Source organism: Hetaerina americana, unplaced genomic scaffold, assembly GCF_022747635.1.
Source record: "Hetaerina americana unplaced genomic scaffold, ioHetAmer1.1.p SCAF_3, whole genome shotgun sequence".
In the NCBI taxonomy this organism is placed as follows: Eukaryota; Metazoa; Arthropoda; class Insecta; order Odonata; family Calopterygidae; genus Hetaerina; species Hetaerina americana.
The window spans coordinates 41,384,350-41,398,474 of NW_027286874.1; the positions used below are offsets into that span (position 1 = coordinate 41,384,350).

Genomic DNA, 14,125 nt, shown 5'->3' on the forward strand with positions numbered 1-14,125 from the left:
AGTCATATTTTTCATATCAATACATGCCATACAATTAGAGGAACTCTCTTTCTGAGTCTTGAATCTTAAATGGAGGAATTATGTTCACGTTTGCGTGGTCTTTTGAGCACCAAGTTGGAGATGGAACATTGTCCCCGACTTCTATAAAAAAACTTTTCAAGTTCAAAAATGATCCAGTTAGAAAGTTAGTAAAAATAGCCTTTAATTAGAAAACAAAGAGGCAAACCTTCTTCCGTATCACAGCACGACATGATGAATTGAACATTGATGGTCGTGGGGCACTCGAAGGGGAAATAAACGCCCACGATAATACATCCTAAGGTTGTTTCAGTAGTTGAAGGTAGAGACAACCTCGCGCCCTATAAGGAGCTTTAATTTCACACATCAGGATAGGGGGGTCAGTTCCTATTCCAGTACCACCTGCAGTGTCCCAGGATGGTATGGTACTAAAAAAAGCACAGAGCTTGGATGAAACTGAAGATGACAGGAGGTGTCATCCGGAATCGAACTCGGGCCCTCCGGGCATTTACTCCGCGCTCAATCTACTGTGCTACCGCGTACCGAGGAAAATTCATACAAAAAATAACAATGTATTTATAGCATATCTGACAATAATTTATATTGGTAATTTCGTTCAATAATTTAAAATGGGGTAACTGAACCTAGGGAGTTTTTCACGAAAAGTTATTTTTTTAAATTCGGGTAACGTTATACTGTAATGCAATAATATAAAAAAACAACCAAAAATATACAAGATACTTGTTTATACATATGCCAATAACTTTATATGAGCCACGGTAAACATTCAGAAGGCTAGTGTGAAAGTGAGGGTTGCGCTCATCTCGTACTTACTCCCATACGGCGCGCACACAAAACGGTAGGGGGGGTCAGACCTGTACCATCTATGGTTTCCCAGAAAGAACCTGCCCCTAAATATTTATAAAATCTTTAATAAAGCTTAGGGAGTCCATTGGCGTCACCGAATTGACTTCGGTCAATAGCAACGGTAAAAATTTAACTCCGACTGCCGTAAACTAAATTCTCAGTATTGTCAGAATCAAGAATCATTTTAAATCGAGAATTGCTGTAAAAGGAGGGGAAAATGAAACTAACAATGGTCATGCATTTTAAATTCCTTATTCAAGTCAACACCAATAGTATTATAGAGCTGCGCATAACACGGAAAGGGGACGTCGAGAATATATATATATATATATATATATATATATATATATATATATATATATATATGTATATATATATATATATATATATATATATATATATATATATATATAGATATAAAGGAGAGTGTTTGTTTGTATGTATGTAATTTGTTTACTTTTTTGCTGTCATAGAAACAGCATTTTTCCACCTATGCCAGCAGGATACTTTTGCAAGAACACTATTGTATTCAGAATTGCCGAGATATTATACGTGGAATACATCAAGGAAAGTCTTTTGTAGAAGAAAAATGGGCAACTTTGATCCTGAGAATAATATTTATTCATGTGACGCATTGGGCCGAGTCTACACAGTCCATCCTAACAACGCCGAATGTTATTTTTTAAGAATGCTTCTACATACCATTAGAGGACCTCGCTCATTTGCAGAATTAAGAACGGTAAACGGAGAAATATGTGAGACATTCAGAGAAGCTTGCCAGAATTTAGGGTTGGTAGAAGGAGATCAACGCTGGGATGACTCATTGCGAGAGGCCAGTTTGATTTGTCTTCCAGGACAAATCCGAATTTTGTTTGCCATCATAATAACCTCCTGTAATCCATCTAACCCAAAAACAATATGGGAAAAATATAAAGAATCAATGAGTGAGGATATACTGGCTAAAGTTCGAAGTGAAAATCCTACATTGGATATTACGTTTAACTCCGACATTTTTAATAAAACTTTGATTATTTTGGAGGAAAAGTGTATCACCATGGTTAAAAGACTTTAGTGGAACTCGGTCTTTTTGCACCTGTACAAGATCAACAGGGTGTATTTTATCCAGATTATATACGTGAAACTAGCTACAATGTCTTAGACTTAGAAGCATACATCGCGGATAAAAAGCCACTTCTTAATGAAGATCAGAAATTCGCGTACGAAACAATAATGGATCAAGTAGATAAACAAGAAGGAGGTATCATTTTTCTTGATGCTGCTGGTGGCACGGGAAAAACATTTTTAATTAATTTAGTTCTCGCTGAAATCAGGGTTCATGGAGAAATTGCTCTAGCCGTTGCATCTTCAGGTATTGCAGCGACATTAATGAAAGGAGGAAGAACAGCCCACTCTGCCCTTAAGTTGCCACTTAATATTTCCCGACAAGAAAATCCCACATGTCATATAAATAAAACAAGCGGCCAGGCACAAGTTGTTATAGAATGTAAATTGATATTATGGGATGAGTGTACGATGGCTCATAAAAAATCTCTTGAGGCCCTCAACGCAACACTTCAAGGTCTTAGAGGAAACTGCAGTTTAATGGGAGGAGCTCTGGTACTCCTGTGTGGAGACTTCCGTCAAACTCTGCCTGTCATTCCAAAATCGACTCCAGCCGATGAAATTTATGCCTGTTTAAAACATTCTGTTCTATGGAATCATGTCCAAGAAATTAGCCTTAAACAAAACATTCGAATCCTCTTAAGAGATGGGAATGCTCAAAATTTTGCAAATAAACTTTTGGAGATTGATATATATATACGTGTATATATATATATCGAGTATATATATATATATATATATATATCGAGTATATATATATATATATATATATATATATATATATATATACATGTCGACACATATCCCCGAATAATTCTAAATTATGAAATAGTGATTATCGAGTATTTTATCATTTTACTTAAGCATTCGCGGGAACACTAAGCCCATCCTCCTGGATTATTGTCCACTAAAGCCAATGGCCTATGTATTATAATCATTGGAGTCGTGAGTCAATGGCTTTTAAAAAATAAATGACCCACTTCTCATTCACGGAGTTCATTCCGTCAGCATCATATTGCTTCCGAAAAGAGAAGTCAACTGTGCTAGATCAGAACAACACTTGCTACTGAATCCGAAATACTTTAATATTATTGTTCGACTCTATCACCTAATATACTATACTGCGAAAGATCTCTGACTCAGAAACACGTGAAGAAACAAGGAGATGTATCAAAATTGAAATACTGCTACCAAATATCATTATTCAAGGTTTCGGGAGGAGTTTTAACAGTAAATCCCTGAAAGATTTTGCTCAATTTTACCAGCTCAGTTCAGTGCTGGAATGCTTATCTTGTCATCAATAATCATATATGACACGATAGATTAAAAAGTATCCGATTTGCGCGGCGCCTACTTTTAAACTCATTATTTTGTGGATTTACGATTTACAGATTTCGCGGACTTCCGTACGTTATGTCCGTGGAATATACACACCCCATACGGAGTGTCTGAGCGAGTATGAAATACGGGGTCCGAATTCGCTTCCGGCCTGGTTGACTTCCGTGGAGCGTGCCGTGTAGACGGTAAAAAAGACTCATATCGCAGTGCCTAGATGCTTGCGATATCGTGCCACTCATTTCCAGATTTCGTCATGGATATCTGGTCACATTTTTATCCTTTTGTTACCAGGTTGTCCTTTGGTCACATGAATATGGCCGAAGGACAGCTTGATTGCGGTCCAGATCATGATATTTTAAACGCTTTTTTAATATGGAACCTGATTGTACTACCTCTGCGACACATTTACCAGTTTCTGGATCTTGAAGGTCCACTTTTTTGCATTAAATCAACTTTTTAGATACGAATAAAATGAAATGTTATCTGGATTTTGTAGAGGGTTCGGAATTTGAACATTTTTGGAAGGTTCATGTTTCACTTTATTCGAATTTTATTTCCCATGATTCGCACTAACGGGATATTCGGATGCTGATTGCGTACTATTAAATATTGGTAGTCTACCGTGCCAGGTAGGTTTTGAATGAACACAAAGTGATATTTCAGATAATCATGCTTTTGTCCACGATTGTTTCGTATCCAGTTGGCTAGGATATATGCCTTGATTAAAAGTGAAGATCGACTCATACATTGACCCCGAATAACATTAGCATGCTCACTATCCTAACATCCGTTGCACTTTCACGGAGTTGAATCCACGCATCACCGGCTTTGTGGGTCATTCGGCTGCCTAACAGCATTGATATCTCACATCTTCTCATAATCCCTTTAAACTTTCTCCATACTCTAATGCTAAAATGTTAGATATGACATGTGGAAAATATAATGATAGAACCTATGTTATATGATTATTTTAAGGAAAGACTCATTAACAACTTACTTATCTCTTTCAGGTTTAAAAATGTACACATCAAGGAAGGATGGAAGGAGAACTGCAATCTTATGGTTGTTCATCGCGCTCACATCGTTTACATCACAAACGGTATCGTCGGCTCCTTACAAGCTCCCTACTCACTTATCTCCGGAGCATTACACCCTGAAAGTGATAACACATTTGGAGGTAAGAGAAGTACAATTGGGTTATTTTGTGTATTCATTCTTATAATGTATATAAAAGTGAAAACCAACCTCTATTGAATATATGAGATTAAATTTTACATAAGGATATTGGCTGTTTTCACTTTTCACCGATATACTTATCATTTAAGCAAGCATTCCAAAAACGTATTGATTTTCCCGCCTCAAATAACATGAGATTTTCTCCAACCATGGGATTGAGTCATATTGAATGTGACTTCTAATATACTGTAGGTGTTGTCACTATAAAAATATACTTGCATATGAACATTGCAATCAAATAAGGCTGTGGAAGTAGACAACATTTCTGCAAAATTACTAAAAGTTTTAGAAAAATGTGGCAGGAAGAGGCTATAGGGACTGATTCGTAGCATCTACTATATGAGGAAGGAATCCGGCCGGAAGACTTTGTGAGATCAGTGTTAGTTCCTATTCCGAAAAAGGTATAGGCTACCTCATGCGAGGACTACAGAACAATAAGTTTGATTTCCCATGCAGCTGAAGTTGTTCTCAGGATCAACTAAAGGATGGAGAGTAGGGCTTGATCAGTTTGGGTTTATGAAGGGGAGAGGTACGAATGATGCCATTGTAGTAATGAGATCACTAAGCGAGAGGAATATAGAATACAATCAGGACGAATTTGTCTGTTTCGTAGATTTCGAAAAAGCATTTGATAGAGTGCATTGGGAAAAACTAATGAGTATATTGAAGATATTAGGAAAAGATAGGAGGGAAAGGAGGCTAATCCGCAAACGGTACATGTCTTAGACTGCTAAGGTGCGAGTGGTGAACGGAGAGTCCGGATGGGCAGTATTAGGGAGAGGTGCATGGCAGGGTCGTCCATTGTCACCGTTGCTGTTCAGCGTATATTTGAAGGAAATGATTAAAGATGCATTGGAAGAACTGGAGATATATATGAAAGTCGACCGGGAATCCGTAAAATCAGTTAGGTTTGCTGATGACCAAGTCTAGTTTGCCAGACAGTCATGGGGTCGCAAGCATTGATGAGTGAATTGGAAATTCAGTGCGATAGATATGGGTTAAGAATTAATATAAATTAAACAAAGGCTACGTGGTATTCCTGAAAGAGAAACTATAGGCTCTGCCTACTGGAAAAATCCGCGGTGCCCGAGTACTCCATCCAACGAGACCATGCTATTCCATTTAAAAAAAATGGAATAGCTGGAAGGCAGAGCCTATAGTTTCTCTTTCAGGAATACCACGTAGCCTTTGTTTAATTTATATTAATTCTTAACCCATATCTATCGCACTGAATTTCCAATTCACTCATCAATGCTTGCGACTCCATGACTGTCTGGCAAACTAGACTTGGTCATCAGGGTCGCAAGCATTGATGAGTGAATTGGAAATTCAGTGCGATAGATATGGGTTAAGAATTAATATAAATTAAACAAAGGCTACCAGGTATTCCTGAAAGAGAAACTATAGGCTCTGCCTACTGGAAAAATCCGCGGTGCCCTAGTACTACATTCAAAGAGACCATGCTATACTATGGGGCAAAGTAAAAATCTTATTCCGTGACAAAAGGTTTTGGGAGAGGTTAACCAAGGAATACCCATCAGTATATAAATCGGCCATTACACAGTCTCGACATAATCAGCCCTGAGAATGGAAAACGACTCGTTTCCCGAAACGTTGGCGTCGTCGATGGAGGAACTGACCCGGTGGAAGACCCGAGTAGCCTTTTCCACAAGTGAGGAGGGGCTAGGTATAGTGCGGGAGGAGAGATTGTTGGGAGAAATCTCAGGGAGATGGGAAAAATGGATGCAATGCATATTGATTGGCAGTGAGCTGTTGACGGCTGTAATAGAGGGGAGAATGTTAAGCATACGGGGAAAGGGCAGGATCAGGATAGGGATGTTGGGCAAGATGTAGGGAGGAAGGTAGTACACAGAGGTGAAGAGGGACTTGTAGAGTAGGATGTTGGGTTGTGTTTTGTTAGGAGCAACAAAATATTTATTTGGAAGTTGTTTCCATCAAAAATCTACCTTAACCGGTAGATCACCTGATAATAATAATAATGCACACTGCGTGGAATGAGTGTTCCAATGATACACTATCAAATAAAAACCTAATTTTCAAAAGGGCAAAGAGGGAGTTGATGTAAATGTTGAAATCAAGTTAACGAATTTTAATGCATATTGATACACTATGCTACCATCATACCCTGCTTTTGGTAGAGTTTGAAGGGCGTTCTAAATATGTCCTTGAGTTCATGAGCAAAGTTAATTAAATTAATTATGCAATCTATTAAGAACCATGAATAAAAACGGTCATTCGTTTATGCCCTTTAATGAGTTGCGTGATTAATTTGAATTGTGTATTTTGGTCTCCGTAACATTTAGAGACCAGGGCTCTCACAAAGCTGGCTTAAAGTTAACGGCGAGATGATATGATCTTATAGTAATAATATATAATCTGTAAATGTAATTTGCCTAAAGCGTATCATTAATAACGGCGCAGATTCAGGATTAGTTCGGTGCGAAACCTATTCTCACTTTTCTACTTGCATCAAGTCAATATTTTTGGAATTTGTCGAATCTACAACTCATTGTAGTAGTCGAGTCAAGAACTCATTGTAGCTTTTAGTTTTACCCAGAGCAATTTATAACCAAAAATTGTTTAATGGGCAAAAGGTAGACATTTAATGTTTTAACATCAGCTAGATATGTATTTATGATTAATAGATGAAATATACCTGGGGGAGAATCGAGAGAAGTTCTTCATATTGCCATTTCTCGATAAAACCTATGTAGCTACGCGTGCTTTGCTATCCAAAAATCTTCAGGGTGGAAAAACAAAGGGATGATCAGTAACATTATTCTCATCAGTAATACTCTTAGGGTATATTTTATGCTTGCAGAGCCCATTTTCCTTTCCCTTTAGAAAAATAACAAAAGGCTGACCAAACAAATTGATTCTCCGTAGTCTGTACTACTTAAAATTAATTGCAACGTTACCAATAAAACCTGCCTACCTAGGCTAGGGTGTATTTTATGTAACAGAAAACGGAAGAATAGATTTCCAACTGCCTTGCACTGGAAAATTGCAATTTCGGTATTACTTATAGTGATAGAATCAATATGCAATATTACACAACTATAAACATAATCCGAACCTAAGTAAAGTAATCGTATATTAATTTGGAAACTACTGGAATCGTCTATACGCAGTACTGTACGGCGTCTCTATTAAATCTAATGCAGGAGAATTCGCCCGAAGGAATTTGGTTTTGCGTTTCTTTCAGAATCAGAATCCTTCTTTTTTATTCTATATTCCATTCAAGTTTTAACTGAAATCAGAATCTAGAAAGCGGCATAGAGTTATGATCCCAGGATTTAAAAAATTGGAGTACTGGCGGGGTACCCACCAGTGGCTGGGAATTCTCTCGAACGCCTCATATTTTCCTGTCCCTCCATTAAGACTTTGAGGCTATCTAAAGGAAAGGGTAGCACGTGCAATTCCCATATCCTTCTACACGGAACCACTTCTGTCACACGCCCGTAATTCATGAACCCATCAATGGGCCACCGCCCTGCATACGTGACCACAACATCCGCTGATAGCAAGGCTTATAAAGCCAGGCGTTGGACACCCTAGTTCCTGAGACGGATTTTGCGCTGGAAGTCCAATACTTTCACGAAAGATAATACCTACCCAGTCTCTTAACTGCGTATGCACTGGATGTCCACATTGACGTCCAGATGTGCTATACTGCAATGCAAGGAATTTTACTTGAGGCAGAATTCTAGGGAATTATCTGGATTCAGAAATAAATTAAATGAAAAGGGGAGATTTATTAATTAATTATAAAACTGGTCAATTGAGAAATATAATCAGTAAATCACGACGTTGGCAACTAAAAACAGAATGAGCGACTCCATACTTCCTTCACTTTTATTTGATTTCATTAGTGGTTGGATGGACTTCGGGCGAGCGACAAGGTTTGCAGAAGTTATAAGATAGTTAATAGTTTCATGGTGGACTCCTCGGAGATCAAATGTATTCGTAACAATTTGTTCAATATTAATAATATTTGATGGCGCTCCAGTGGTAAATTCATAATAGACATACTTCATAGTAGTATCTGCTGAAATGGTGTAGTACACCGAAACTAATCGGCATTAAAGAATCTAGAAAGTGGAAATGTACAAGTGTTTTTCTCTGTTTCTGCTATTATGGAACGATCCCACCAATCGCACCTGAATCTCTATTGTACATTCTGTTGACACAATATTTTCCGGGTAATTTTTGTCGTAATTCTCTCTATGATTAAGTTAAATTTAACAAATTTTACAGTTGAGTACGCACTGTTGGGAAATTTGATAATCCCCGTGGAAAAATAACCCGCTTGTTGTAATACAATTTTTAGCATAAATTATTCTGATAATCAGAATTTAAACTCTGTCAAAACTGTGTGCATTGAAGGAGGCTTAAATTTTCACTAATTTCGTTTTTTTTCTTTTAAGGAATGAATAATGCAGGGCATTAGAAATTTATATTTTTCAACTGGTAATTAGAAGACATATGTGTAATCCATTCTGAAATTATCGCGAAGGCAATAATTATGCAATATTTTGTTAGAAATAATGATAATCTATTTCTCAATGCTTAAAACGACCAGAGGGTGGTAGTCCAATGACGAGAGCTCTGGACTGCTTACATGAGGACCCGGTCAATTCTGAGTGATGCCTCTGGGCATCCTTAATTTCACCCTAGCTGTGTGATTTTCCAGTTACCAGCTATTGTTTCCTCTCCCCCCACCCTACCATGACGTGTGAATTTCACAGGCCGTAAAGGGCTTAGTATCAGTTGAGTTCCACCACTGCTCACCTGTCAGGCCAAGCTTTGGGCTGTATGGTTTGATTAAAAAGATCGAATGGTGATCCCAAGAATGGGCTTCGAAAACCGAGTATTTCTTTCTCTTTTCATGAATTGCCTTTCTTTGAAATTTTAGTTTCACTGGAAACTTATTTAAAAATCCTCGCTTTTCAGGGAATTCCAAGATTACCAATGCCTCCCGAACACGTGATTTTACAGACAGGTCCCAGATAGTAATAAAGAAATACAACGACATGGCCTCTATAATCTAACCGCATTCAATTTTTGTCTCCCACAGGATGAAAATGACTTTAGGTTCGAAGGGAGCATGACTATCAAAGTTCGGTGCGTGGAGAGTGGCGGCTCCAACATCACTCTTCACGTCAAGGATCCCCTTAAGATCGTGCACAATAATGTAAAAATTTCCAGAGCAATGGAAGAGGATGGAGGAGGAGAGGAGCTGTCCATATCGTCTTACAGAGAAGACGTGGAAAACGACTTTTACGTAATCGAACTGTCACAACCGCTCCTGTCAGGAATGACCTACACAGTCAGCATTCCTTTTTACGGGAAGCTGACGCAGCTTTTGGCTGGTTATTACCTGAGCAGCTACGTAGACCTAGCGAGCGGGCAGAAGAGGTAAGCGAAATACAAAGAGACAATTACGAAACTTTTTTACAGATGTTTCCCTCACCATCAGAGACAACGGGGAGAATTTCATAGTAGTAAGTAGTAGCACTTTAGTAATGGTTATCGCGGGCCGACTCGCTGTCGAATGTCCCATTTTCACACCCGCATCCTCTATCGACCGACCGCTTCTCCTTGGAGAGGTTTTACTCATCACTTAGTCCGCTGAGGTGTCGTAAATTGTTCGTAACAAGGCTGAATGATAACAGCACATATAAATTTTCATCACACTTTGGACAAATTCAAGTTCTTTCCGGGCAGTCGCTTATGAAGTTAAGTGTCAATTAAAATGCAGATATCTCAATTGTCGGTAAAATATACTAAATGCCGATGGAAAAATTAGAAATCACAATGTGAAATGAGAATTTGGATGAGAATTTGTAATTTATAGATACAGAAATGTAGATTTTTACCTTAAATCCATTTGCGTGTAAGTACTTCAATTGGAGTTATATTTGACATTTCTAATGAAAACCAAGTGGAGCAAACAAATTACAACAACAGCAACGATCGAATGGTTGATAACGAAATTTTTTGACAAAAATATAGAATTATAAAGAGAAATTTTTATCGCAAGCATATATGTATGCGACTGCGACCTTAGACCTTGACGAAAAATCTCGAGCTTCTGTAGGGTAATAGTTTCTTTATAGAAATATTTCTTTGAAGAATCTGTTTTAATCAAAATTGGAAATTGAAGATCTTACGTTGTGCAAATCTTGATTAATTAATACTATTAATATACTAAGTTTTTCTAGGCACTTGAGGTCCAATGATACATTAAAGGTTTTTTAAGCATATTTTCCTCACCGACGCCGAACTTGATCTTCAACACCTGCTCGACCGGTGCTATTGATCGTGAAACCGAAAGTGGCCATTCATATGTTATGCAAGAGGGCTGGCTGAAAGAATTTAGGCCCGCCTCCGCTTACTCTAGTTCCCCGGCGAGAGTGAGAACAGGTGAGGGCTAAGAAGGAAATTTACTGTTGATTGCGCAAGGGAATCTTTTTCGACTCGAAATCGAAGAGGAAGGATGGAGTAATTTTGAGAAACTAGACAGAATTTACTTCTGTAAATAACTCTGGATTTAAATAAACGCAGGCCATTGCAATAATGCAACTTCCGTCTCTAATTAATCATCTTGATTGTTTTGGGAGCATTTGAAATGTTTCTACGGAATCAACCGGAAATCGCATTTGAAAATTATGAATCAGCAAACTCCATCATTTTCGTCACAAGGCAATTGTCAGGTCTCTCCGAATTAGGACGAGTTCAAATTTAATTATTAAACACGTCGATTTCTGTCGCATATAAAAAAAATATAATGAAATAATAAAGCAATAATACATTATCAAGAAAAAATATTTGTACTTCCTTGAATTTCTTTAAACCTTTTCCAAATTCAACTTGCTTAAACATCTCATTTTTCCTTAAAAAAAACACCATGAACATTTTCCCCTCAATTACAGCAACTAGCTATAGACAAAAACTCTAAAGTCGAATAGTGGAAATAATGGCTATGGTTTAAAAATAATACCATTTTAAGTAAAGCTTTACCTTTGAGGAAAGAAGGAACGTTTAATAAACCAGCGATTGGGCACTTGGATGTCATTTTATAATGATGTGGTTAATGTTTTCCTTTCAGATGGTTGGCGTCAACACAGTTCGAGCCGACGGATGCAAGGCGAGCCTTCCCATGTTTTGATGAGCCCTCATTTAAGGCACGCTTTCAAATTAGTCTGGGAAGAATGGTTGACAGAAACCTCACATCAATCAGCAACATGCCGCTCCGTGCCTCAGAACCCATGTAAGTGCATTATCCCACGGCGGAAATTATTTTCCCTGTTGATTCAAATTAATGTGCGTATCAGCGCACGACCTATTTAGTAGACTCTCTATTAAACTGATACATAAATCATATGAGCCCGGTTGTCACATCATTCAAAAATTTCTTGATGATATATATCCAGGTTCTAATGATAAGCTTGCGGAAAGGCAAAACTCAGAAAATATGAATGCGTGTTATATTAACAACTTAACAAAGTACATATCAACTGCTTAAGGGATACGTTAACTTAAAATCCATACTTTTTATATACCCTCAATGTCGTAACAGGGTTAAGATATATGCAAAACTCAATTCGATTAATAAAAAAACTTTTTGTACATAACACATAAAAATTTGGGAGTTAAACTGTACTCAAACTAAACTGTTCCCCACCTCCTTTAGGCTGTCCTTATCCCCTGGTCAGCCCTATGTCTAGTCGACATCATTCATTTATTTTTCCATGATTAAAAAAATAACGGTATTTCCACTTTTAAATTAAAATTAAATATTGAAAAATAGTCATTTTTTTTTATGGATATCCAGAATTGTCATAAAATTACGCCTGATGCTATTAAATTTGTGGTACCCCATTGTGTTTGATTTAATCCCTGCGAAAAAATCTTTTAAGTCTACTAATATGAAAGTCAAAATGTTCTCAATTTTTTCTCCTTATATATCATATCTCGTGGGCAGAGTTACCTTCGAGAAGTGCATTTGCTACTTAGCGCTTGCTTTAGTCTTTGTTCAAAGAACTTCTTTTGCAACTTTTATCAAGTATTCCGTCTCTTATCTTATGCTATTACAATACGTAAAAGAAAAATTCACGGTGCTTTTACCAATAAGAAGACATATTTGTAGAACACCCAGTCGACACAAACAATTGCAAAAAATAAAAATACGCCAATATTTACGACGAAAGTCTCTGGGCTGAGTTTAGAGTTTTCAGATAAGTTGGATATTAGCATCTGCTATTTTTTTACAAAAAATATACAACTATGGAGAGGATAGGAAAGTTACGTAAAAAAAATGACATACCAGGTTTACGGTCTCTCTCAACATGATACCAACTTCTTCATCCTCCAGGAATATTTTAAATATCGTTTCGGCTATTTTACTTGTGATTATTACAATGTCAATGTCTACAATCATGTCTCCAAACTCAAGGTCAACGCGTTAATATGGCCCACTCCCGCGAATGTGATCTGCAATAAGAAAAAAGGACACATTAAAGAGATTAAGTCTAAAACTTTCATACTGCGCAATAAAGTACTGTTTTTGGGAGTCGATAGAATTGTTTACACATTTAAAAAAACCTAATTTTCTGTCGAAGTACATGGAGCAAAATAATATTAATAAGTAGCCATTTGATGGGATTTTGAACCACGGGCCGAATGATTCATTGTCCCTGCCCTACTCCGCCCATTCTCTCCCACCCACCTTGTCCCCAATTCGAGGCACTTAAGTCCTAACCGCTAACATATCCTTACCAATGCAAATTAGCGCAGCAGTCTAGCTCCGCCTTCTATAGGAACCACCAACACTGCCAAAAAAATATTTCAAAATTGCTCAAATCCCTCCTCCGACTTTTTGCGACTGAATAGGTGGCACGCGTGCCGTGGAGAATCCGATTATCACAATTGAGTGCCAAAAGAGTGCTGTCGCAATAGTGACCTGGCGAAATCCCCCTCCCCCAACCTGCCCCGAGAGAGGGGAGAGGACCATGGAGTGGACGGACCACAACCGTGGGAGCGATGTCGTGGAATGGAAGTGAGCGAAAGGAAAGTGGGACTGGGCGAATGACTGAACCCTAATCGAGGGAGCGTCACGCAACTACGCATAGCGCGCATATATCTGATGATGTCCACGCTTAGAACGTAGTCACTGCGGTATAAGTACATTGATTGACGGGTGAGAGGACCGTCAAATGGCCGAGGCTGAACCTATACTGGGATATCCTCCCAAAAAACCAATCAACTGCAAGCAAATAATGAATCCACAGGTAACCCTATCGAAATCCAATCCTGGCTGACACACCTCTCTCACGGAATTCCTCTTCTTAATAAACCATGGCCTGTTCTACCAATCATTAATCTTCAGAATAATCGATCGTTTCAGGCGTAATTTCGTCGAATTTTTCTATGATGAATAATATCAAATTAAAACTTTTTAATTCCACATACACACATATTATTGGTTGGGAGGATGGGTCAGTAATTGGGAGAGGATTAG

General features: G+C 37.9%; 1 protein-coding gene across 1 annotated transcript in view; it reads left to right on the plus strand.

Annotated features, from left to right (window-relative positions):
- Window positions 1-14,125, plus strand: part of LOC139690410 (aminopeptidase N-like) — a 45,414-nt gene that overhangs the window by 14,692 nt on the left and 16,597 nt on the right. The window contains exons 2-4 of the mRNA XM_071587851.1: window positions 4,356-4,522; window positions 9,680-10,020; window positions 11,714-11,875. Coding sequence (XP_071443952.1) covers window positions 4,364-4,522; window positions 9,680-10,020; window positions 11,714-11,875 — 662 coding nt within the window. The 5' untranslated portion in view covers window positions 4,356-4,363. The remainder of the gene's footprint in view (window positions 1-4,355; window positions 4,523-9,679; window positions 10,021-11,713; window positions 11,876-14,125) is intronic.